General features: G+C 39.4%; 1 protein-coding gene and 1 pseudogene across 1 annotated transcript; one reads left to right on the top strand and one right to left on the bottom strand.

The window, feature by feature from the left end:
• The first annotated feature begins 773 nt into the window (after nucleotides 1–773).
• On the top strand, nucleotides 774–1,259 carry LOC127215726 (ATP synthase subunit d, mitochondrial-like; annotated as a pseudogene).
• Nucleotides 1,260–6,169: 4,910 nt separating this feature from the next.
• Nucleotides 6,170–15,453, bottom strand: LOC127215094 (olfactory receptor 4F3/4F16/4F29-like). Its single transcript, XM_051175516.1, has 2 exons — nucleotides 14,698–15,453; nucleotides 6,170–6,256 (listed from the first exon to the last, which is right to left on the bottom strand). Exons 1-2 carry the CDS (start codon nucleotides 15,451–15,453, stop codon nucleotides 6,170–6,172), a joined length of 843 nt encoding a protein of 280 aa, XP_051031473.1.
• Between the last annotated feature and the right edge of the window lie 11,805 nt (nucleotides 15,454–27,258).

The raw sequence follows: 27,258 nt of genomic DNA, 5'->3' as shown, positions 1-27,258 counted from the left end.
CACAGAAAACCCCAGTTCAGTTCACATCAGGAAGGCTTAAAATTGCCTTTGCCTCCAGCTTCAAGGGATCAGATAGACTCTTCTGGACCCCCAGGTGGGAATCTGCACTCACATGTACCTGTGTGTGCTTGTACTGACACACACACACACACACACACACACACACACACATACACTGATTAATATTAAAAAAATCTTTTAATGAAAATCAAAAAGTTCTGTAACTCCTCTATTATCTTTTATAAAAAAAATACTCGCTTTTATTTTATTTGTAGGATGTTTTGCAAATCGGTGTTTACCTAATGCATGCAGAGCTGACAGAGGGCAGAAGAAGGTGTCTGTTTCCCCAGAATTGGAGCAACAGACAGTTGTGAGCCACCATGTGCTTGCTGGTAATCAGATCCAGGTCCTCTGGAAGAGCAGTTGGTGCTCTTAACCACTGAGCTATCTCTCTACATCTACCATATTTTCTTCTATCTACTCTTCAGGAACATGGCTGAGGGTGGTTGTTGGGCAATTCACTTCCACCATTTTGACTCAAAAGAAGAGACTAAGTTTGGGAGGTCTACATTTAGATTCTAGAATGGGTCACACTTAACTTGTTACAAGCTTCTCCATCAAGTGGGACTACATCTCCATTGTCAGGGTCTAGTTTATGATGGTTACAATTTTATTTTTAATTTTGGCAAGTGCCATTTTGAGAAGAAATATTAAAACATCTTGGAGAGGCTGTTGGAGACAGTGCTCTGCTGGGGTCGGTGAAGGATCCCAAGATGGCTGGCCATAAACTTGCTCTAAAAACCATTGATTTGGTGTCTTTTGTGGAGATCATACCCTGAAACCAAAAGATAATTGCAAACTTCCTGAGGTCCTGAAATGAGACCGTCCACAACAGGTTGGCTAATCTGCCTGAGAAACCACCAGTGATTGACTGGGCGTATTACAAGGCCAATGTGGCCAAAGCTGGCTTGGTGGATAATTTTGAAAAGAAGTATAATGCTCTGAAAGTTCCAGTGCCCGAGGATAAATACACAGCCCTGGTGGACAATGAGGAAAAGGAGGATGTGAAGAACTGTGGGGCATTCATGTCTGAATCTCAGGTCGGGATCTAGGATTATGAGAAACAACTGGAAAAGATTAAGAACATCATCCCCTTTGATCAGATGACCATTGATGACTTGTATGAAGTCTTCCCAGAAACGAAGCTGGACAAGAAGAAGTACCCATACTGGCCCCACCAGCCCATTGAAAACCTGTGAAGCAGGAAAGGAGGAACACCAGTCCTTCCTTCCACACTCTGGAATAATACATTCACATAGTGAAAAGAATATCTTGGAGAAGAGAAATCTCAGTTCGAGTTCACATTGAAATGGCCTGCTGAGCAAGATATAGTGAAAGACCCCAGCAGACCCCAAGAGTTTGGAGCCTGTCAGGGGGGAAGGCCCTTGCCCCCAAGAGATGAGACCGGACCACTGGATGCAAGTGCAAGAGGTTATTTATTGTTTACACACAGGTACCTATGGACGCCCCAGTCTTTCGAGAGACTGAGAGAGCGTGCCTGGTTAAAGCATATGCAGTTTATATAAGGTTGGTGTGGCAAGAAGCAGGCTTACAGAAAGCAGAAGCATGGTTACAGTTGTAGTTAACCAAGGACAGTTGGTTATTCGGGTTGGGCACAAAGAATACAAAGAATTCAGTTATGACTATCTCAGCATCCTGGATACTGTCCTGCTGACCTTGCTTTAGTCCAAGCTGCAGACCACAGATATCTGGTTGGCGTTGGATGAGAGCAGCACCTGGTTCCCTCCTGTACTTTTCTCATAACTTGACCTTGGCAATTAATGAGAGCAGCTCAAGCAGGCAATAAGCATAGTGGGGGTCTTTTAATAGCAGCAGCTATGCTTCAAGGCATAAATTTGGTAGGGCAAACTCAGAAAAATTCATTTTATAAGCTGGGAAATTAGCCTGATACTTCTTTGGATTAGAAACCACTGAAGTCTGTTGCAAAGCCAAAAGAATGACTCTCTCTCTCCCTCACCACCCCTGTGTCGTTGTAAAAGTGCGTGTGCATACAGTGAGTATATATATGTGTGGAAAGCCACAGCCCCAAGGTGGTGTCTGGCTGGATTCCAGGTAGTCCGAACTTAGCTGTAAACAAGCCAGCCCCAAGGTGGAGCCTGGCTGGATGCCAGGTAGTCTGAGCTTATTTGGAAGTGCTTGATGGATCTGGTGTGCTTCCTCCTTCTTTGGCCTATCTGGGATCGCCAGGTGGCATGAGCTGATTGGGCAGTGAGCACATATTTAAGGGCTTGCTGGGGCTGGGAGGAGCAGAAGAGTGTTCAAGGTTCCTGAATAAACTGCTTAAAGAAGAGTCTGAGCATTGCATCTTCCTTGCTGATCGAGGTGGTCACGACAAGTGGTGGCCCGTAAGGGGAACCCTCTCATTGAAAGACTCAGAACTTTCTGCAGTCAGGGCAGTGCACTGGTAAGTTCCCAAGTAAGGTGGGAATCCGCACCAAGAGCGGGTATTTTGCTCTTCTCTGTAGACAAAGAGGGAGTGGGAAGAGTTTGCGGCTCAGTGAACCAAAAGTAAAAGCTTAAAAGGAAACTTTGCAAGTTTAGCCATGGGCGCTTCTCAATTGCACCCAATTTTTTTTGGGTCTGAATGTGCTGCTTCGTTCTAAGAATTTAAAGATTAAGAAGAGCACTCTAGAGAGATTCCTCGTGGAGGTTGAGACAGTCGCTGTTTCTGATAATTTAACCATAAGTTGCTGGGAGAAGCTTGGGAAAGACCTAGACTTTGCCTGGGAACAGAGAACATTGAGACCAGGGACAAGACCAATGTGGAGGCTTGTTCACAGCTTATTAGAGGATCAAAAGTGCTGCAGGGCTGTTGAAATGGGGCAAGAAGTGTTATAACAGTTGAAAGAAGAGCGCTCCATGAAGTCAGAAAAGGAAAGCTGCGGGGAAAGTCTAGAGGAAAGTAGCTCAGAATCAGAGGAGGAACTAGAACTGCCCCCTCCTCCATACAATGTAACTTCTTTGTTAGATGATCCTGGAGGGGGTCTTTCTGCCCAAGAGTCTGGAAGGAGGTTAAATGTAACGAGTACGGTTTCCTGCCCGCCGCCTGGTCTTGTCCTGCCGCCACGCCAGCCCCAAATAATGCACAGAGACTCTGTATTTGATATTATACTGTTGGCCAGGTACTAGTTTCTTATTGGCTAACTCTGTTTTAAGTATTAACCCATTTCTGCTGATCTATGTATTTTCACATGGCCTTCTCATACCGGGGAGGTGGCTGGAGTCCAGCTCTCTCCAGATTCTCCATCTTGACTCCTCCTTACTACTTCCTATTTCCTCCTTGTCTCCTAGTCCCTCCTATCTTCCTTTCCTATTGGCCAACAGTGCTTTATTATTATCCAGTATGAGAAACATATACAGAATGACATCTACCATCAGTTAAACATGAATTTTGTTCCAAGTCTCGTTCCCCTAGACAGGGCTTGGGTTTTTCCTAGGGGCCATTGAGGACATTATTCCCATTACCTGGAATACAGAGGAGCCAGTCTGAGTACCTCAATGGCCTCTTTCCTCTGAAAAACTTGCTGCAGCTAAATCTCTAGTTCAAGAACAATTAAAATTAGGACATATTCACCTTGTTTCTCCCATTTTTGTGATAAAGAAAAAGTCGGGGAAATGGAGGTTGTTGCATGATTTAAGAGCCATAAATAAGTAAATGCAAGTTATGGGGCCTGTGCAGCATGGCTTACCTTTACTGTCAACTTTACCCAAGGATTGGTCCATTATAGCGGTGGACATTAAGGATTGTTTCTCTTCCATCCCATTGTGTGCTAAAGATAAGTGTTAGATTTGCTTTTACCTTGCCTTCTGTTAACCATGAAGAACCTGATCTGTGTTATGAATGGGTAGTGCTGCCCCAGGGCATGGCTAATAGCCCCACTATGTGTCATGCCATTGTTCCCATTAGAGAAAGATATCCTGAGATGTGATGGCTTCTCTATATGGATGACATTTTAATGACCAGTAAAGATTTGATATTACTATACAAGGCATATGGAGAGTTGGTAAAGATCTTAGAGAACAAGGGACTATATATAGCCCCTGAAAAGGTACAACAGGGCAATATTATTGATTACTTGGGAGCCAAGATATATAAGGACCGCGTAGTGCCTCAGAAAATTACATTAAGATTAGATATCTTGCAAACCTTAAACGATTTTCAAAAATTATTAGGAGATAAAAATTGGATTCGGCCATTTTTGAAGCTTTCCAATCAAGAATTGAGACCCTTATATGATATATTAATTGGCAACCCTGATTTAAATTCTCCTCGGGTGTTAAATAATGAGGCCCAAGTGGCATTGCAAAAGGTGGAACAAGGGTTGAGCACAGCGTCTTTAATGCGGTTACAGTGGATCCATCCCAAAAGCTCAGTGACTAAGTCTGTAGAGCATTATCCAACCAGCATTGCTAGTCTAGCTCTGATGGGGATCTAGCAATGTTTACAATTTTTGGATGTCAGCCTGAAATGCTTATTACCCCATATTCTGCTGCACAAATAAATGTTTTAATTGCCTCATTAGATGAATGGGCTATTGTAAAATGTAGTTTTGATGGAGATATAGATAACCACTATCCCATTTTGAGCTTTTTTTAAAGGAACATCCTGTTATTTTCCCAAAAGTTACCCGTAAAGTACCCATTGAAGTTGCAGTAACCATTTTTATGGATGGTTCTAAGACTGGGTGCGGCGCATATGTAATTGGAGAAGCTACCCCAATTATTTGTCAGTTTATGCCAGGCTAGCCTCAAATAGTGGAGTTTCAAATAATGTTACAGATTTTTAGGAAAGTTTCTGAAGCCTTCAATTTAATTTCTGATTCCTGTTACATTGTTAATTTGGTTAGAGATTTGGAAGTAGCTGGAAAAATAAATACTAACAGCCCTGTTCAGCCACATGTAACCCAGCTACAAGAGCTCATTTGAAAGTGTTCGCAACCCTTTTATATCCAACACATTAGAACACATACTGGATTGCCTGGACCAATTAGTGAGAAAAAGGAATTAGTGGATAAGTGTACCCAGATGCATTTTATATTTGCCTCTCTACCAAATGATAGAGCTCAGCAATTTCATTCTCAATTTCATGTTAATTGAAAGACCTTGCAGCATCGCTTCGGGATTCCCAGGGCAGCCACTCGAGATATACTTAAGGCTTGTAAAAATTGTGTAGTGTATTTACATCCGCCTACTTGGGGGGTTAATCCCAAAGGATTGGCCTCTCTTAGAATATGGCAGATGGATGTTACTCATATCGCTGAATTTGGCACATTAAGGTATGTGCATGTCTCTGTGGATACATGCTACTCCTTTAAATGGAGAAAAGGCACAAAATGTAATTCCCTACTGCTTAGAAGCTTGGGCTACATGGAGTATGCTGTAGCAATTTAAGACTGATAATGGACCAGCGTATACTGCTGCATCTTTCTCTGCATTTTGCAAGCAAATGCTGATAGATTTGAGACATGGTCTTCCCTACAACCCACAAGGCCAAGGCATTATTGAAGGAGCTCACCGAACTTTGAAGGAATGCTTAATAAAACAAAAAGGGGGAATAGGCCAAGGCAGCATCTCCCCAAAGAGATTATTTCTAGCTCTACTGACTCTTATTTTTTTTTCAACAGCACCCCCAAAGAGAGAATATCTCTAGCTCTACTGACTCTTAATTTTTTTCAATTGGATGTGGATGGGTGCTCAGCTGCTGATCGCCATCATAGTATCCTTCCCATTGATAAGGGATTTGTAAAATGGAAAGATGTCATTTCTGGACTATGGAAGGGTCCTGACCCTGTGTTATCATGGGTGAGAGGATCTGTTTGTGTTTACCCACCGGATCAGTCAGAAACTCTGTGGATTCCTGAAAGACTGACCAGGAGAGTGCCTGCCTCTGAAGATGGCAAGGTCCACAAGCAGAGTGATGCACCTGATGCTGATGATCATGATGGTGATACTGGTCAACAAGATGGAAGCAGATCCACGATGGGGGATCCTGTCGGTGTTTCCTAAACCCATGCCAATTAGACATTCTCTCTAAGTTTTCCCCAGATTTTTTAGTAGCAATTTAAGTTTAAATTTACCCTTTTTGCCTTTAGATAAGAATATTAGTCCTGTAGAGGGATGATCTGGGAGGGATGCTTATCCTAGTCAGAGTCAGTCTCATTGCTTTATGGTGTATCTGTAGGATAAGGGATACACAGCAGAGAAGTAATGCCATGATTGCACAAGCCTTCACAGCCATGGAGGCAGGGCAATCACCTCAGGCTTGCTTGGTTAACTGTGCTTAAAAGCTAAGCAGTCATCACGATCAGGATGCAAGACGTAGTACTGCACTTGAGGCCAGCTATTAGTGGCTTCATGGAGGACAAGTCTGATTGCATATGGGTTGGTATCGTAATCCCATCTCTGAGAAAAGATACCGGATGGGTGTGGCACTAGCTTGGCTGATACTGGGCAGGGGGGGGGGATTACAATGTCCCTTGTTCATCAGAGATCAGACCTCTACCCTTGCCTGTTGCATTTTAAACAAAAATGGGGAACTGTGAGGGGAACTGTGAGAAGCCACAGCCCCAAGGTGGTGCCTGGCTGGATGCCAGGTATTGGGAGCTTAGCTGTAAACAAGCCAGTCCCAAGGTGGAGCCTGGCTGGATGCCAGGTAGTCTGAGTTTAGCTGTAAACAAGCCTTATTTGGAAGTGCTTGATGGATCTGGCATGCTTCCTCCTTCTTTGGCCTATCTGGGATCACCAGGTGGCATGAGCTGATTGGGCAGTGAGAGCATATTTAATGGCTTGCTGGGGCTGGGAGGAGCAGAACAAGAGTGTTCAAGGTTCCTGAATAAACTGCTTAAAGAAGAGTCTGAGCGTTGCGTCTTCCTTGCCGGTGGAAGTGGTTGCGGCACATATGTGTTTATCTAAATGTGGAGGTTAGAGGTTGATATTGTATGTCTTTCTCAATTTCTCTACACCTAATTTTGATACATGGCATTGTGCTTGTCTGTTTAAACAGGTGCTGGACATCTAAACTCAGGTCTTCCTGCACGCAGAACAAGCAGGCAGCCATTTTCTCAGTCTCTTTGATCCTTCTTTTGGAAATGATCAATTCCTAGGGGTGTATGAAATCTCACCTTTTGTAACAATGGATATATTATATTCCATACAAAGTAGGAGAGATGGTAGGAGGGTGGTAGACAGGAGTGGGTTGGAAAAGATATAGTTATCATTGATAAGAGTTTGAAAAAGCCATATGCCATATTGAAATCTACTGTTTTATACAAGAGAAGACCACACCAATTATTTGGCCAAATGCCTAATGTCCATCCCTGAAAACATACATACAAGTCACATTATATAAACTCAATGAGTTATATTAGAATAACATTTGTATCAACAAAAACAGTTTAATTAGAGTTACCCACTTGGGTGGTCAATGATTTTCCTGGAGGCCTTGGTCATTAAACAAAAATCTCAGTGCCAGGTGCAAAGTTTCTGTCTTCAAGAAGTTGGCTAAAGGGTTGTTCAAACTCCAGAACAGCACAGGTATTGCTGTTGCTTTGGGTTGCCCAGCAGAACTTGATGTTAGACACTGTTGTTAAAGATACTGTACACTTTGGTCATAGGACATGGAGTATCAAATTAATGGTCACCTGGAAGTGTCTTCTTATGGGCTAACTTTCATTTTCCCAGAAAATATTCTGTAGGTTGTTGTGGGAGAAAAGTAATTGATATCCATACCCACCAAACTGTGAACCTCATAAGCTAAAATATCAACTGGCCTGATAAGTTATGCCCATTAGCACAATAGTGGCATGGATGATGTAGATGATACCAAATCACATTTTAATTTAATTTAATTTATTATTTAACATGTCGATCCCAGTTCTCTCTCCCTCCCTACCTTCCTCCCTCAGTCCCTTCCTCCCTTCCTCCCTTTTATCCTCTGTGCCCCATCACATGCACCCTGACCACTCTCCCCTCCTATCCTCCCACCTCAATTCATCATGTAGGGCAATGCCATCTAGGTGGGGTCAGGTAGGTCTGTCAGGTCATTTGAAGTAGGGACTAGGGCTTCTCTCCTGTCTCTAGGTAAAGATAGTATCCCTCCATGGGGGATGTGTTCTCAAGGTACTTTTGTGCATCAGGAATACATCCTGGTTCCACTGTCTGAGGTCCCTTAGACTTCTCAGTCATTCTGGCTGAAACTTGATGGGAGAGGTCATTCTGTATGTTTCTCATACTGGTTAATAATAAAGCACTGTTGGCCAATAGGAAAGGAAGATAGGAGGGACTAGGAGACAAGGACGAAATAGGAAGTAGTAAGGAGGAGTCAAGATGGAGAGTCAGGAGAGAGCTGGACGCCAGCCGCCTCTCCGGTAAGAGAAGGCCATGTGAAAATACATAGATCAGCAGAAATGGGTTAATAATTAAGGCAGAGCTAGCCGATAAGAAACAAGTAACCGGGCCAACAGCATTGTATCAAATACAGAGTCTCTGTGTATTATTTGGGGCTGGCGCAGCAGCAGGACAAGACCAAGCGGCAGGCAGAAAAACCGTACTCGTTACAAATGGCGCCCACGTGGTTAATAAGAACTTCCACTTAAAATTTAGCAAAAGCTTAAAAAAGGGTTTTAGAAACAAAAGAACAGAGACAAGCAAGGTTTCTTGGTAGCAGCATTTTTCTCAGTTGAACTCTGCTTTGCTAGAGACAAGCAGATATTAGCGTGGCTCCTTTAAGGGAAGATTCCTGACTCAGCATAAGTGGCAAAAAACCGTACAGCTTTTAAATAACTCTGCTAACAATTTATTGGTGTGTATGAGAGATGGCAATGGCAGTGACCACATCTCCAAGCAGGCAGCATGCTTTCTGGGTGGCAGTGCAGACCAAGGCGGTGAGCACAGCTTTCTGTGCTGGCGGGTAAAAGTACCTGTCACCATCTTTGGTAAATCGTGGCTTATACAGCTATGACTTTCATTTTAATAATGTTGTTGTTTAACAGATAAAGACTTGTGGCCAGACAAAGATAAAGATTTACAGTAAAGACAGATTCATATTAAGAAAAACCTCTAAAGGTTTACAGTGTGTTTTAAAATATGCGTAGACATGAAAAAAAAAATGGTTTTAAAGAGACAAAGAGGAACTGGGTGTTGTAGCACACGCCTTTAATCCCAGCACTCAGGAGACAGAGGCAAGCAGATCTCTGTGATTTGCAAAGTAAACCTGGTATGCCGAGTAAATTCCAGGACAGATAAGAGTTACACAGTAAAACCCTATGTCAAAAAATGAAAAAATAAAAGTAAAATAAACAGAGTAATAATAAAGCCACGTAAAGATGAAAAGCTCAGAGAGAATCTGTTTACTGTATGCTATTGTGTTGTCTCTGCATTGTTTGACTGCTGAGAAAATAACAACTGATAAAGGAAATGCTGCTGCATTAATTCAATTTATATATTTTAAAAATGCTTTGACTCCAACATTTAAGTTCAAGGACAAGTTACTGGGGAAAAGGATTTCTATTTTTGTTTCCACAGAAAATAAAAAGCTGTGGATTCCTTGCAGACTAATGTGGTTTGAGCAAGCCAGACCCCCGAAACAGAGTTCCTGATGATCCAACATTCAAAACAGCTTGAACAAGGCAGACATGCAGACTACAGCCAGGATTTCTGCATCTTCTTAGGATCCCCATGACAGCGCCCCCTATCAGCAGGAAGTAGTTTGGAAAGAACGACGCCCAAATTCCCAAATATTGTTTATAAATGTTTGTTTTCATTTAAATGGACTTGGTTATAAATGGTTAAGGATCACAACCAATATCTTTTTAAAGGTAAAAAGGGAATTATGGTATAGATATGCATAGTTTGTTTTGGAATGGATTTTTATTTATTGATACAATTTAAGGTCAATTTTGTCATATGTATATTTCTCCTCTTGTTTGTATAGCTCATTTAGAAATGCAATGTATAATGTAGTACAGATTATAGATAATTACCAATGATAGTCAAAGCTTAGAGTTTAGTAAGGTTTTTCAAGATACACAGAGATGTATTTAAGATAGATAGGAATTCTTCAAACCTTTCAAAGACCTACAGAATATGGCATTTAAAATGATTTAGGGTTTTACTTGACAATGAGACATAAATGCTCCTGGCAACACCACCTGCGTCAGAAAGGAAGATGGACATTAAAAAAACACGTTATGGAGTTTACTTCCAATATGGCAAGACTAGCCATTTGGACAAGATACTGCTCTTGTCTGGACTGTTTGACTTTATGCTGTATATACTGGACATGCAGGACCCACAGAAAAGTGACTGCTGATTCAAGATGGACATTGCTACAGAGTTCCTGCTTCATGGAAGAGTCTGCCAGACAGTCTGCAGGACACAGAGGAAAGTGACTGACAAACTGCCAATACAAGAAGACAGTTTAAAGTCTCCTGCGTTGCTGAAGAGTCTGCCAGACACACTATGGCCTATGGGCTGAAGATGGAAGATTACAAAAGAACTTCGGGTGACCAGGCAGTGAGTTGTCTCTGTCATTTCTAGAGTTTATATACTATCCTTCTGTGGTCTTTGAAGGAGTTGAAGACAGATAGTAATGGTTATAGTTTTCATTAGTTAGGATTAAAGATAAGTTACTTAGACTTTAGACACACAAAGTTAGAATAGATGATGAAATATTTTCTTCATATCTTGCTATATGTTAATGGACTAAATATTGTTAACTGTGATTCTTACTTGATAACTGTTGTATAATATATTTTGCTATGTTAAGGTTAAAACCCTTCTTTTTATTTAGACAGAAAAGAGGAGATGATGGGAGAGGTCATTCTGTATGTTTCTCATACTGGTTAATAATAAAGCACTGTTGGCCAATAGGAAAGGAAGATAGGAGGGACTAGGAGACAAGGACGAAATAGGAAGTAGTAAGGAGGAGTCAAGATGGAGAGTCAGGAGAGAGCTGGACGCCAGCCGCCTCCCTGGTAAGAGAAGGCCATGTGAAAATACATAGATCAGCAGAAATGGGTTAATAATTAAGGCAGAGCTAGCCGATAAGAAACAAGTAACCGGGCCAACAGATTGTATCAAATACAGAGTCTCTGTGTATTATTTGGGGCTGGCGCAGCAGCAGGACAAGACCAAGCTGCAGGCAGAAAAACCGTACTCGTTACAGAGACTCATATTTAGGGAGGCCTGAGTCAGTCCCAGCCATCAGTCTGGGAGCCCATTAGCTCTCTTCCTTGTCCAGGTCAGCTGTCTCTATGTGTTTCTGCAACCTGGTCTTGTCCTCTCCACTTGCTTCTGGATTCTAGTTTGACTCAGTGTTTAGGTATGGGTGTTTGCTTCTGTTTCCAACAGGTACTAAATGAGGGTTCCATGGTTAAGTTAGTTGTTGATCTCTCTCCGGGAAGGGCATTTATGGTAGCCTCTCCACGGATGCTCAAATTGTTAGTTGGCAGCAGTCTTGTAGGTCTCTAGACATTTCTTTCAGTTAAATTTTCTCTTCAAACCAATAGTGGCTCCCTCTTTTATGTTCTCCTCTCTCTCTCTCTCTCTCTCTCTCTCTCTCTCTCTCTCTCTGTGTGTGTGTGTGTGTGTGTGTCTGTCTCTCTCCTATTTTCTATTCCTACCCTGACTCAATCTTCCTAGTTGCACGTGTTATCCTCTCCTCTCCCTCTCTTCCTCCTACATCTCTCTCCATTCACTGCCCCCCCCCCCCAGTTCCCCTGTGCTCTGCCGGATTTCTCCCTTCCCTTTCTGTGAGGGACTTTATATGAATCTCTTAGAATATACCTTTATCCTAGTTCCTCTGGTGGTGTGAATTATAAGCTGGTGGTCCTTTGCTCTAGGTCTAAAATCCATATATGAACGAGTACATACCATGTTCCTCTTTTTGTGACTGGTTTACCTCATTCAGAATGGTTTCTTCAACTGCTGCCCACTTGCTTGTGAATTGCAATATTCCATTATTTTCTTCTGCAGAATAGTATTCCATTGTGTAGTTGTGCCACATCTTCTTTATCCATTCTTCAGTTGAGGGACATCTAGGTTGCTTCCAGGTTCTTGCTATTACAAATGCTACTGTGAACATAGTTGAGCTCATGTCTTTGTTGCATGGATGTGGACCATTTGGATATACACCTAAGAGGGGGATTGCTGTGTCCTGTGGTAAACTAATCCCCATTTTCCTGAGGAACCATACTGATCTCCAAAATGGCTGTATGAGTTTGCACTCCCACCAGCAGTGGAGGACTGTTCCCCTTTCTCCACATCCTCTCCAGCATGAGTTGTCATTGGTGTTTCTAATTTTAGCCATTCTGGCAGGGGTAAGATGGTATCTCAAAGTTGTTTTGATTTGCATTTCCCTGATAGCTAAGGATGTGGAGCATTTTCTTAAGTGTCTTTCAGCCTTTTTGATTTCCTCTATTGAGAATTCTTTCTTTAGTTTTGTACCCCATTTTTTAATAGGGTTATTGGGTGGTTTTTTTTGACTAGTTTCTTGAGTTCTTTGTATATTTTGGAGATCAGCCCTTTGTTGGATTAGTGAAAATCTTTTCCCAGTCTGTGGGCTGCCATTTGGTCTTGTCTACTGTGCTTTGCCTTAAAGAAGCTTCTAAGGTTGAAGCGGTACCATTTACTAATTGTTGCTCTCAGTGTCTGTGCCCCTGGAGTTATGTTCAGGAAGCAGTCTCCTATACCAATTTGTTCAAGGGTACATCATACTTTCTCTTCTAAGAGGTTCATTGTGGCTGGGTTTATGATGAGTCCTTTGATCCATTCTGACTTGAGTTTTGTGCATTGTGACAGACATGGTCTATCTGTAGTCTTCTACAAACCATCATCCAATTGTGCCAGCACCATTTGTTGAAAACGCTATCCTCGTCCATTTGTATTCTTTTTCGCTGTTTTGTCGAAAATCAGGTGTTCATAGGTGTGTGGGTTAATATCAGGATTTTCATTTATATTCTGTTGGTCCTCCTGTCTATTTTTGTGCTAATACCAGGATGTTTTCAGAACTATAGCTCTGTAGTAGAGCATAAAGTCAGGAATGGTGATGCCTCCTGAACTTCTTTTATTGTATAGTGTTGTTTTGGCCATCCTGGGTTTTTCCATGTAAAGTTGATTATTATCCTTTCAAGGTCAGTGGAGAATTGTGGTGGGATTTTAATGGGGATTTCATTGAATCTGTAGATTGCTTTTGGCAAGATTGCCATGTTTATTATGTTTATCCTACCTATCCAAGAGCATGGGATATCTTTCCTTTTTCCGCTATCTTCTTTAATGTCTTTGTTTAATGCCACAAAGTTCTTATTATATAGGTCTTCACTTGCTTGCTAAGCATTACCCCAAGATACTTTATGTTACTTGTGGCTATTGTAAAGGGTGATGTTTCTCTGATTTCTTTCTCTGTCTCTTTGTCGTCTGAAAAAAACATGTTTACCAGCTGTAGGAGTTCCCTGGTAGAGTTTATTGGGTCGCTTATGTAAACTATGCTATCATCAGCAACTAGAGACAGTTTGACTTCTTCCTTTCCAATTTGGATCCCTTTGATTCCTTTTGTTGTCTTATAGCTTTAGCTAGAACTTCAGGTATAATATTGAAGAGATATGGAGTGAGAGGGCAGCCATGTCTTTTTCTTGATTTTAGAGGAATCGCCTTAAGCTTCTCTCATTCAGTTTGATGTTGGCTGTTGGTTTGCTGTATATTGCTCTTACTATGCTTAGATATGTTCCTGTTATCCCTGATCTCTCCGAGACCTTTATCATGAAAGGGTGTTGAATTTTGTCGAAGGCTTTTTCAGCATCTAGGGAGATGATTATATAGCTTTTCTATTTCGGTTTGTTTATATAGTGGATCACATTGATATATTTTCATATGTTAAACCATCCCATCCCTGCATTCCAGGAATGAAGCCTACTTGGTCTTGGTGGATGATTTTTCTGATGTATTCTTGAATTCAGATTGCCAGTATTTTATCGAGTATTTTTTTGCATGTATGCTCATCAGGGATATTGGTCTGTAGTTTCCTGTCTAGTTGTGTCTTTGTAAGGCTTGGGTACCAAGGTTATTGTGGCCTTGTAGAAAGAGTTTTGCAATGAACCTTCTGTTTCTATTTTGTGAAATAATTTGAGTGGTATTGGTATTAGTTCTTTCTTAGATGTCTGGTAGAATTCTGCACTGAATCCATCTGACCCTGGACTTTTTTTGGTTGGAAGGCTTTTGATGACTGCTTCTATTACATTGCTGGTTATAGGTCTATTTAAGTTGTTTGTCTGTTCTTGATTTAATTTTGGTAAGTGATAGTTATCCAGAAATTTGTCCATATCCTTTGAATTTTCAATTTTTTTGGAGTAAAGGTTTTCAGATTATGACCTGAATATTATCTGGATATCCTCTGTGTCCGTTGTTATGTGTCCCTTTTTGTTTCTGACATTGTTAGTTTGCATGTTTTCTCCCTGCTTTTTCATTAGTTTGGATAAATGTTTGTCTATATTGTTGATTAAAAAAAAAAAAAACCTACTCTTTGTTGCAATGATTTTTTTGTATTGTTTTTCTGGTTTCTTTTTATTTATTTATTTATTCATTTTATTTCATTTATGTATTTATTTATTTTTATTTATTTACTTTATATAACCAAGTCACCACAGTGTTGTGAGCTGAGAGGGTGGAGAGGGCCTTGGAGGACATACCTGAGGAGTGTTTACGAACTGTGACCAGGATGAAGATGTAAGACACAAGGAGGATAAAGAAGGTGGCCATGGAGATGAAACCACTGTTGGCAGTGACCAGGAACTCCAATGTGTATGTGTCTGTACATGCAAGTTTGATGAACCGAGGGAAATCACAGTAAAAGCTATCCATTTTATTAGCTCCACAGAAGGGTAAGTTTACAATAAAAGCCAGTTGGGCCACAGAATGGATAAAGCCAATGGTCCAAGGCAGAGCCAAGAGAAAAATGCACATCCTTAGGCTCATGATGGTGAGGTAGTGGAGGGGCTTACAGATGCTGATATGGCGGTCATAGGCCATAACTATGAGCAGCACCATCTCTGTTCCCCCGACAGCATGAATGAAGAACATCTGAGTGATGCATCCATTCAAGGAGATGACTCTGCATTTTCTGAAGAGGTCAGAAATCATCTTTGGAGTAGCAATGCTAGACACACCTGTATCTATGAAGGAGAGGTTTGCTAGCAGGAAGTACATCGGGGAGTGCAGGTGGTGGTCTGAGATGATTGTGAGCACAATGAGAAGGTTTCCCATCATGCTTGCTACATAAAATACTGTGAAGAACAGAAAAAGGAGAATCTGAACTCCCTGTGAATTGGTGAGGCCCAGCAACACAAATTCTGATACCATGGTGTGATTTCCTCCATCCATCAACTTGTGCACATCTGATCATGAGGTGACTACTACCTGAAGGACACAGAGGGAAAACATTACTTTTCAGCAAAAGAGGTGTCTTGTAAAGCAATCACTCAAATTGAAAATGCTAAAAACACCTTGTTATTTCACAGTGATGTTTTATAGATCTTTCACAGAGACTAGGTACAGAACTTTTCCTATGCTTATGTATTTGGGTCACTCGATCATTTAACCCTGTTTATATGTAAGTGTATATCCAATAAAGGAAAAAATAGAGACTACGACACTTGAGAATCTACAGAGGTCAAGCAAGCTCTGAAGACACTTGTACTCACTAACTTCCACACAGGAAATTAGTGCCATAGAATAGAGGCAAGCTAAAAGAAATTTGTTAGCCTTTGTGTATCAATTCCTCATTTTACTCTGGAATTTTTTTGTCTTTAATTTACTGACACATCTTGGTTTTTTTATGTTTGCATTAGTGTCATCAAGGGAAAAGGTGCTTTTTAAAATATTAAATTTTGTTTGCTAATAATAGTGCTTTGTCATCAATTTCTTCATAGAATTCCATATATATACACATGTATGATGTTCGCTCTCATCCCTCATCCTTTACCATCTTCCATATACCTACAATCTCATCTACCCCTCCCCCCCACAAATCCCTTTTTATCTTAGTATCTATTCATTGTGTTTTGTGATCAGTTAGTCTAATCAGGTCTACGTGTGTAACTATGTGTCTAGAGCTCTCTGTTAGAGGCTGGCGGGCTCAGCAATGGGTACACACACAGCAGGAGACAATGATTCTTCATTTTCCAGAATCTACTAATAGCCTGTAAAGAGTAGAGCCCCATGAGCCTCTTACTCTTCCATTCAAATTGCATGCAGGGTGATTGTGGGGCCCAGTGCAGGTAACTAATTGATTATTAATATGAATGAAGAACAATGGATGACTCTACTTCCAGCAATGACTGATATTGTTCTATGCAAGTGTCAGTCTTGTTTGGAAAGTAAGGTAATGAAACTGCTATGTCAGTTCAGCAGAATTTGTCCTCAGATGGGAATCACACTCTTAAGAACTAAGACACATTGAGAAGCTTCAATCATATGAGAGCCATAATTCTCAATGAGGAAAAACAGAAAATTAGTTTTGTTGATGTTTAGAAGTAAGGGGCACTTACAGACTACAGCCAGGATTTCTGAATCTTCTTCGAATCCCCCATGGCAGCGCCCTTACCAGCAGGAAGTAGTTTAGAAAGAACGACGCCCAAATTCCCAAACATTGTGTATAAATGTTTGTTTTCATTTAATTGGACTTTGTTATATAAAATAAAATAAAATAAAAAAAAGAAGGGCCACAAATCAAGACTCTATAGAACAAGAAGCTAAAAGTATAAGCTAGAAATTTATGGCTATGAGAAACTAAGAGGATATGAAAAATTATAAAGGGGTATTGAATTGAAAATATGGACATATTGTAATGCTTTTTGTGATAAGCATTCTAGCTTTATTTTATCTAGGATTTTTTTTGTAAATATCTTTTTCAAACGTGAACAAAAGTTATCCATGTTCATTTGATCCTCTTCTGCTTCTTTTAGAACAAACAAACATGTCAAGAATTAAATTGTAGCTTAAATTAACAGCAAATATGTTATGACCAAGTGTTATAGACAGATCCTCTGTCCATAGTTAGGTTGGACTGATACTTCTCTACTGTGAATTATCTGTTCACACCTGTCTTTTACGTATATGGTAATGCTCTAAGTGGAGAATTTGTTCTGGGTTAGAGGAGAACAATTCACATTCTCACAGAGTTCATCACCTTTTCCAAAACAAAGAGCCTTATTCTATATTGTCACCCAGGGAATAAAAAGAACAAAAGAAGGGAAGAAAAACAGCATCTTACAAATAAATGTTTAGAAATAACTTTTTCCTCAGAATGAGTGATGAAAGTAACTGATGAGAAAGTCAGGACCTCAGCAACCTGAGAGGCAGACATGCTAGACAAGCGTTAACTATTCTAGAATAAGCAATGAAGATAGTGAAGATTCAGCAAATGAGTGCACATTAAACTATCACTCACATTGGCAGTTTGTGTCTTCCAGTTCCATAAAATCCTAAGCCCAAGTCTTTAGACTGTAGAGATTTTCATCGGGATTAAAAAAGAAAAAAAAAAGAAATATAGTCAAATAATTGAATGCTAAGTACTAAGTAGAAGAGGCAATGTTATGTTACATTCACAAAATTTTCAAGCAACTCTCTGTGAATATATTGAATAAGATTTTTTTTTTTGTGACAAGGTTTCCCTGTGTAGCTTTGAGCCTGTCCTGGAACTAGCTCTTGTAGACCAGGCTGGTCTTGATTTCATAGAGATCTGCCTGCCTCTGCTTCCCAAGTGCTGGGATTAAAGGTGTATGCCATCAATGCCTGGTTTAGTAAGACATTTTTATATTTTAAAATTTACATTCATACTGTGTCCTCCATTTCTACAAATTCCATTATTCTTCAGATATTAATGCTTCAAGATAATTCCTATGGAAAAGTATAATTGACAGTCTCCAAGGTCATTGCCATGTTTTCCAACAACCCAGGAGGGAAGAAGTGACACCTGATATGGAATACACATCCACTAGTTGTAAAAGGAAGTAGAACTTATTTATTGTCCCAACTGTCTGGCCCCAAATAATCACACAGAAGGTTATATTAATTACAAAATTCTCAGCCTGTAGTTCAGCATTATTAACTAGGTGTTATAACTTAAATTATTAGCTCTTACAACCTAATTTAATCCAGCATCTTGCTTCCATAGGGGATGACTCAAATGTCCCCTTTTTCCACCCTTCTTCCTCCCTGTATTTCCAGTTTGGTTTTCTTGTCTAGCCTTATTCTGCTTTGCTATAGGCCAAATCAGCTTTATTATTAACCAATGAGTGCAATATTTATATACTGAAGACAGAAGGATTATCCCACATCAACTATTTAATAAATATTTTCTTTCTTCCAGTGTGTTTGTATGCCTCAAATATAGTGGCTATTATTACAAAGAGAAAAGATGAAAAGTTCTTAGGAGCAGAGGAAACTCATACCATGTTGGTTGAATGAAGGATACTTTAGATGAATGAATATATGGAGAGTTCTCCAGAAAAATATTAGCATGCCAACAAGATGCTTGCATTATTCAAAGGATATGTTACAATAGACATTACTGGAAAAAAAGGGAATTTTTGGGAATATTCTGAAAATGTATAGGCCTGCAATCTATGGGCATTGTATCTAGTTTAGAAGGAATACGTAATTGTTGCTTTTTATCAAAATCTCTGTTTTTTGATTTTACCAATAAAGATTTGGGAGCCAGATGCTGGTGTGAAGCCTGTGTACTCCAAGACTCAGAGAAAATCACCCAATTGAGCCTCCTCCTCCTCTACCATCCCAGAAAGCACTTTCCTCCATCTAACAAAACAAAACAAAACAAAATAAAACCCAAGCTGAATATCCTTTTCTTCTACTTCCTGAGAGTCTCTCTATCCATTCTCCTGCCTCCCTATTAATCTGTATGGTTATTTCCCTACTTCCTGCCAACTGGTTGCTTGCTCTTTCTCTTGACCTGTGGTTGACATTAATCTGTTTATTATAGTAGAAAGTTTATTATAGTATAAAGTTCTTGGATTAGAGGTATGTGCTGTGGCTGAGCCACACCAAAAGTAGAAATAGGTTTTCCCAGTGAATAATGCCATTTTGGGCCTCACAGTGTGATCAAATATCTTGTAACCAATAAGCTACACTTAACTAATTATAATTATAATTCTCTTTGAGAAAAAAAATATATTTAAATACCACTGAATGTTGTATGATATTTTCATTTGTGTTCTGACAAATTTTGCTTGGAGTCAGAGGGTGGAGCCAGCCACTAGTTGACCAAAATTAAGCATAGAGGTTTGGAGGACTGTAAGCAGAGAGAGATAGGAAGTAGTAAAGTGAGAGAGGCTCTTGGCCTTTAGGAACAGAAGAGGTAGGAGGCGACTGGTGGCTGCTCTGTTCTTTCAGGTTCTTACCCAGATAATTGGCTCCTGATTTTTATTGATAACGATTAACTAGATTTATGCTTCACTTGGAGTCCAACTTTTTAGGCATGAATTCATGTGATAGCTGCTTGCTGTGGCTGCACACATGAGCTGCACCTGCCAGAGTCACCCACCACTGGCTGGATTTTCCTATCTTTCTCTAAGCCCTCTGACCAAGTCTGGGATTTTCTTCTTGCAGCATCTCTACAACAGTCTCCAGCTGCCGCCCAAACTCCACAGGCCCCAAAGTCCAGAGAGACCTCGGATCCAAACACCAATGGACTTAACCACCAGGGACCAGTTGGCTCTGCTTTCAGGCAGTTCCTGCCCTGTGTGCTTCTTCAGCATGATCTCCTATGTTGTTTTCCAGAGAGCTGTCTCTGTCTCCCCTTGGACTGTGGATTTCCCCTTGACACCCTTCTCAGACTTTTGCCACACTAGACACCCATCTTGACACCTTCTCAGACTTCTACTGTTGCAATGGACACCTGGCCAATCTGTGCACTATGGCACACATAATACTTGGCTTTAATAATAAAAACCCAGAGCAGGTATAGAGTAAATGTTGAAAATAGAAAAGCAAAGTGGCCAGCCACTTGAAAGTTCCAACCTTGACTAATGCTCAGACCAAAGGGGCAATCCTGTTATCAAATTGTCTCTAGACAGCATCTACCTGTCTTCACCAAAACTCGACTTCACTGAATTCCTGTCTTTTCCCACCTTACATTGCTAAATAGTGCTGGGATTAAAGGTGTGGCCACCACTGCTAACTAGTGGCTTAGGTGTGTGGCTAACTAGTGGCTTAGCTCTGCACATCAGTCTTTAGGCAAAGCTTTATTTGTTAGATTACAAACACAATATCACTATAAGACATTTTCCTGAATATAACAACAGTAGCACAGAAACTAAGATTGACAATATATGGGACCTCTTGAAACTGAGAAGCTTCAGTAAGGCAAAGGAAAGAGTCAACAAGACAAAACAGAAGTCTACAGAATGGAAAGATATTCACCAACCCCACCTCTGACAAAAAGTTGATCTCCAAAATATATGAAGAACTCAAGAAACCAGACATCAAAAAACCAAATAATCCCTTAGAATACACCTTGTATCCTAGTTCCTCTGGTGGTGGGAATTATATGGTGGGGATCCTTTGCTCTGGGTCTAAAAACCATATATGAGTGAGTACATACCATGTTCCTCTTTTTGACTGGGTTACCTCATTCAGGATGGATTCTTCAAGTGCCGCCCACTTGCCTGCGATTTCAAGTTTCCATTATTTTTTTTCTGCAGAGTAGTATTCCATTGTGTAGATGTGCCACATCTTCTTATCTATTCCTCAATTGAGGGGCATCTAGGTTGCTTCCAGGTTCTTGCTATTACAAATAATGCTGCTATGAACATAGTTGAACAGATGTCTTTGTTGCATGGATTTGGATCATTTGGATATGTGCCTAAGAGGGGGATTGCCGGGTCCTGTGGTAAACTAATTCCCATTTTCCCTGAGGAACTGCCATACTGATCTTCAAAATGGCTGTACGATTTTGCACTCCCACCAGCAGTGGAGGAGTGTTCCCCTTTCTCCACATCCTCTCAGCATGAGTTGTCATTGGTGCTCCTAATTTTAGCCATTCTGGCAGGAGCAAGATGGTATCTCAAAGTTGTTTTGATTTGCATTTCCCTGATAGCTAAGGATGTCTTTCTTCAGTTCTGTATCCCATTTTTTAATAGGATTGTTGGTGTTTTGTTGACTAGTTTCTTGAGTTCTTTGTATATTTTGGAGATTAGCCCTTTGTTGGATATAGGATTGGTGAAAATCTTTTCCCAGTCTGTGGGCTGCCGTTTGGTCTTGTCCACTGTGTCCTTTACCTTACAGAAGCTTCTAAGATTGAAGTGGTCCCATTTATTAATTGTTGCTCTCAGTGTCTGTGCCCCTGGAGTTATGTTCATGAAGCAGTCTCCTATACCAATTTGTTTTAGGGTACCTCATACTTTGTCTTCTAAGAGGTTCAATGTGGCTGGATTGATGTTGAGGTCTTTGATCCATTTGGACTTGAGTTTTGTGCATGGCGACAGACATGGGTCTATCTGCAGTCTTCTACACACCCTCATCCAATTGTGCCAGCACCATTTGTTGAAGATGCTGTCTTTGCCCCATTGTATAATTTTAGCTGTTTAGTCGAAAATCAGGTGATCATAGGTGTGTGGGTTAATATCAGGATTTTCAATTAGATTCCATTGGTCTACCTGTCAATTTTTATGCCAATACCAGGCTGTTTTCAAAACTATAGCTCTATAGTAGAACTTAAAGTCAGGAATGGTGATGCTCCTGAAGTTCTTTTATTGTACAGGGTTGTTTTGGCTCTCCTGGGTCTTTTCTTTTTCCATATAAAGTTGATTTTTATCCTTGAAACGTCAGTGAGGAATTGTGATGGGATTTTAATGTGTGTGGGGGCAGTGAATGGAGAGGGAAGTAGGTGAGAGTGGGAGGAAAGGAAAACATGTGAGACTAGGACGATTGAGTCAGGGTAGGAATAGAAGACAGGAGAGAGAGAGTGAGAGAGAGAGAGAGTACGAGAGAGAACATAAAAGAGGGAGCCAATATTGGTTTGAAGAAAAAAACTGAATCTAAAGACTTGTAGAGACTACAAGACTACAAGAGACTACAAGACTGTTGCCAACTAACAATTTGATCAACTGTGGAAAGGGTACCATAAATGCCCTTCCCGTATAGTGAGATCAACAACTAACTTATCCACCATCATGGAGCCCTCATCTAGTACCTGTTGGAAACAGAAGGAAACAGCCAAATTGAACTAGAATCCAGATGCCGATGGAGAGGACAAGACCAGGTTGCAGAAAGACATAGAGACAGCTGACCTGAACAAGGAGGAGCTAACGGGCCCCCAGACTGATAGCTCGGAATCCAGCATGGGACTGACTCAGGCCCCCCTGAATATGGGTCTCAGCCAGAAGGACTGAGCAGTTTAAGGGCTCTCAGACAGTGGAAGAATGATGTATCCCTGGTGCACAAAAGGACTTTGCGAACATATCCCCCATGGAGGGATAACTGCCTTAACCTAGAGACAGGAGTGAAGTCCTAGTCCCTACTTCAAATGAACTGACAGATCTACATTACCCCACCTGGATGGCATTGCCCTACATGTGGAATTGGGGAGGGGGTATGGGACGGGAGGGTGGTCAGGATGCATATAATGGGGCATAGAGGGTAAAAGGGAGGGAGGGAGGAAGGGAGAGGGAACTTGGATCAACATGTAAAATAAAAAATTAAAAAAAACCAAACACTCCAATTAAAAAATGAGATGTAGATCTAAGCTGAGAATTTTCAGTAGAGTAATCTTTTTTAAACGGCTAAAAATCACTTAGAATTGTACATCATTTTTGACATCAAGGAAATGCCAATCAAAATATAATGAGATTCCATTTTACACCTGTTAGAATGGTTTAGATTAAAAATAAAGGCAACAACTCATGTTGGCAAGGATGTGGATCAAAGGGAACACTCAACACTCTTCCATTACTGGTGAGAATGAAAACTTGTGTATCCACTTTGGAAATCAATACCGCAGGTTCTCAGAAAATATGGAATATATCTATGTGAAGTTCCAGCTATAATACTACTGGGCATATATTCAAAGGATGCTCCTTACCAACACAAAAGACACTTCTATAACTATATTCATATCAGCTTTATTCCTAATAGCCAGAAACTGGAAACAATTTAGATGTCCTTTACCAAAAAAAAAGGTAAAGAATATGTGACACATTGTGACACACTTACACAGTGGAGCTTTATTTAGCTGCTAAAAACAATGGCATCATAATCTTTGCAGGCAAATGGATGTACTAGAAAAAATATCACCCTGAGTGAAGTAACCTAGATCCAGAAAGACAAACATGGTATGTACTCAATAAGAGTATGTTAGCTTACAGCAAAGGATTATCATGCTACAAATCACATACCAAGAGAGGCTAAGTAATAAGGGTTCAAGGGTTGGGGAGGGTCACAGGGATCTCCCTGTGCAATGGAAAGAGAATATATTTCATGGGTGGACTGGGGATATGAGGGGATGGGTACCAGAGAGATTAGGTAGGGCGTGGAGTACTGGAAGAGATGACTGGAATTGTGGGGCATTTTGGGGGCAAGGAAACTCCCAGGAGTCCACAAGGGTGAGCCTGGTAAAGATTCCCAGTAATGGGGGATGCCCTCTGCCCTTGCACCACCCCCAAACAAAACCAAACCAAATTTAAAAGAAAAGCCAAAAATCAAACTAAACAAAGAAACCGAACTAAACCAAACAACAAACAAATGAAAAAAGAGAGTCTGGTTTTGTGAGGAAGCTGTAGTGTGGTCGATTGAGTTACACAGTTAATTCTTTAGTCCATTCATCTTTACTTGCAAGTTTTCATTGCCAAGAGTCATTGGTCTGGCTCCAGCCCTCTGGCTCCTGCTATGCCACCAATAATGGGCTTTTACTGGGACTCCTCTTGGATTCCAGTTGTTACTGTGTGTTGTGGAGATTGCTGGTTTGGATCTGTAGGTTTGTCTCTTTCACATGTGCCAACAGTTCATAGATTGGGTGGATGCTGAGGTGGGCCAATTCATAACCCTGGTTCTGGGCCTAGGTGATAGCTGGGTTGGTCATCTCGCCAGTATTCCTTGATGGTCACTACCTGGTGAGTTCTAGTACTTGCCACAGCTAACTCACCCAGTTATGAACAGCCATGTGGGGTATCTTCAAGAACAAATGTTCTTTACCATTGAGCAATCTCTCCAGCCTCCTTTAAAAAATTGACATGTTTAAGTAATCCCATTCATGTTATTCACTGTATTGAATTTTGTAAGTAAATCTATGTTCATAGTTATAAGATTGTTCTTTTACTTAAAATGAATATTTAATGAATAGACTTTGCCTCCCAAATTATACTGTTAATTTAGTGCACATTTTAGAGTTGCTTGTTGTTTATGGATTAGTATTTACTTATAGTCAGAGTTTAATTATAGTGTGAATTATTTTATTTAAATAGCATAGCAATGCTACAATAATTCTATTTCTGTTTCCCTCTTTTCCTTAACATCATAATATGAATTTCAAAAATTTTCAGTGTTATGGGCACGAACAAATGGTTCTCTAGAGAAAATGTCCCTGAGCAACTAGCTGCTTCTCAGCTATATGTTTGCAGTGTTTCTTGGTCATTGGCCTCTTGAGATATGTGTTAACTAGTTTCATGTTTTCCTATGGCAGGAAATTATTAGACTCTTTATGTTAGGGAAGCATAGGATATTTGAGTCTGTAAAGATGCTGTTCTTTTCATGCAGGTAAAAATGGATGGTTGTAAAAATCTTTGAATATAAAAGAGTGCTTTTTATTTATGAACTGCTGTTGGAATTGCTATAAATATGATCATATTAAAGTTCATGAGGGAGCCAAACTAGAGCAGATAGAATCCAAGCAAAGATGTTGTGCACCATAGGAGAATCATTCTGAAAATAGTTAATATCATATTGGGAAAGAATAACAGACTTCTTGAGATAAAACCATTTGTATCCAGTGAACTCTGAAAACATTCTAAATAACAACTTTATGTTTTACATTAATCATAGGTTATAGCTAATTATTTTGTTCTCTGGTGATTATATAAATAATCTTAACTTCTACACCTGATAAATAAGCAAAAAATAATGATACATAAAAAATAAAGGTCACAAAATTTATATATTTTTTATTTATTAGCTTTTAAAAATGATTGGTACAAACTGGTTGTCATAGAATAGAATCGAATTTCCTAGGAACTTGTCAGGTGTATTCAATGGAAACATCTTAGCATCGGAGCAGAAATAAAATTTGACACAGAAATCAAAAGAACAAACACTGAAAAAGTATGTTTTAATGTAATTTCACTTTGAAATGAGATAATGTAATTTCACTTTGAAATGAGATATGGACAATTTCACAGCCATATATAAATCTGCCAGGATCTGGAATTATGTTTCTTGTTTTATTCATAATTATTATCTATATGAATTTTAATTTTGAATTGTTAGTAGGTTAAGGAAGAGTTGAAGTTTTTGACAAATCAGTATTTTTCTAGTTATGATAGAAAATGAGAAAAAGAATTGAAGCAATAAAGAAAGTATTGTTAAAAGGATTGCATTTCTTAAAGCTTTTGGGCAATTTTCTTTTATGCAAATACCTACATTATTTAAGTAATATGCAATTATTTGTATTTACCATGATAAGTAAAAATAAAGCTTATTTAAAATTAATAGGGAGAGACTCTGGTTTTGCTTATGTTTAAAGAAGGTTTGTGACCATTTGGAAGCTAAAAATGCAAAATGTTTGAGCTAGGAACATAATGAATTTGCAGGAGGGAAATGAAGAGGATGGGTGAATGCTCACATGACCACTAGCAAACCTTGTCAGTGTATTTCCATTTAATTCAAAACTTTACTTGGAAATAATCAAAGTTTTGCCCTTCATGATGATTAAATGTCTGGTAATCTGTTTAGGAAGATTACTGAAATTGGTGTGAATCAAGGAAAACAACCCTATAACACAAGGAAAAGGCTTAGTAACATTGTACCATGGCATCTGCATCTAGAAACCTTTTAAAGAATTTTCCTCTTAATTGTATATTAGAATATGACTTTTGCTTAGTGGTTTCAAATATTTATGCCAAACATTATCAGTTTCTATATTACTGGATATTTGAATGTTCTAGACTTACATCTTATTTTAACTTCAAACTCATTTTAAAAAATCCTAATCCTTGTTTAGATGATGGGGATTGGCAATGTGAAAGACTGATCAATTCTCAACTGACAACTACTCAGCCAGAAATAGTTCCAAGAACTTTAGCACTTGAGAAATACTTGCGGATGAAATATAGATTTTTATTTCTGAAGATGTGGACCAAAAGCATTGCAAATCACATTTCATGAATTATTTTTCCTTAGAATAAATGTAATACTTTTCCTTTTGTCATGATGGTATACATTTTAAACTATATAGCTTTTTTAAAATTTTATTTTCTTCATCTTTCCCCAAACTCCTCCAATTTTTCATCTCATATATTCTGTCACTTCTGGACTCTGCCCAGTTTCTTTACTTGTACTCTTTAGTTTTACATTCAGTTATATTTTCATGTGGCATTTAATAATCCAAGTGCATCTTCTTCTGTTCTTCAGCAAAAACTTATTTGTTCCTATTTTATATTTGTGACAATGCTGTGATTTGAAATTTTCAGATAAGAGCAAATTTTCAGTGCCTATCTTGATGCAGTTGGTATCAAGTTTATGTGTTATTATTGAAAAAAATCAGTAATAGGCATTACTGTTATCATATGAAACAGTGTTCTATGAGTATAAATATATTAAATTTATAATTGAAAGTTTATATTTTACCACCCAAACAATGTGAATAGTATAACATACCATTGGAAATACATTTTGAAGTATGTATATTTGATTTGTAGCCTTGATGTCCTATTTTTTACTGATACTTGTTTTTTATTCATTAGATTTTCAAATGTGCTGGACGTTATAAAAGAAATATTAATGCTATTTAATATTTAGTGTTAAAAATACACAGTGAATATATTACTATATTTTATTGTTTAACACTAAATCTTAAGAGAAAATTAAACTTCTTTATGTGGATTTGACAGGTAATCTGAGGCTCAAGGTTCAGTCATCTTGGTAATTTGGACCCAATGACCATATTCTGTTTATCTGTCA

The sequence above is a fragment of the Phodopus roborovskii genome, unplaced genomic scaffold, assembly GCF_943737965.1.
Source record: "Phodopus roborovskii unplaced genomic scaffold, PHOROB, whole genome shotgun sequence".
Taxonomy (NCBI): Eukaryota; Metazoa; Chordata; class Mammalia; order Rodentia; family Cricetidae; genus Phodopus; species Phodopus roborovskii.
The sequence above is the reverse complement of the archived record's forward strand: the minus strand, read 5'-3'. Positions and strand labels throughout refer to the sequence as shown.

Excerpts from the sequence above, each read along its gene's own strand:
- LOC127215094 (XM_051175516.1), bottom strand. The coding sequence starts at position 15,453 with ATGGATGGAGGAAATCACACCATGGTATCAGAATTTGTGTTGCTGGGC. Across the intron at positions 6,257-14,697 it reads TGGTGACTTGGTTATATAAA|ATACACCATAAAGCAATGAG; the intron begins GTAAATAAATAA and ends CTTATCCTACAG.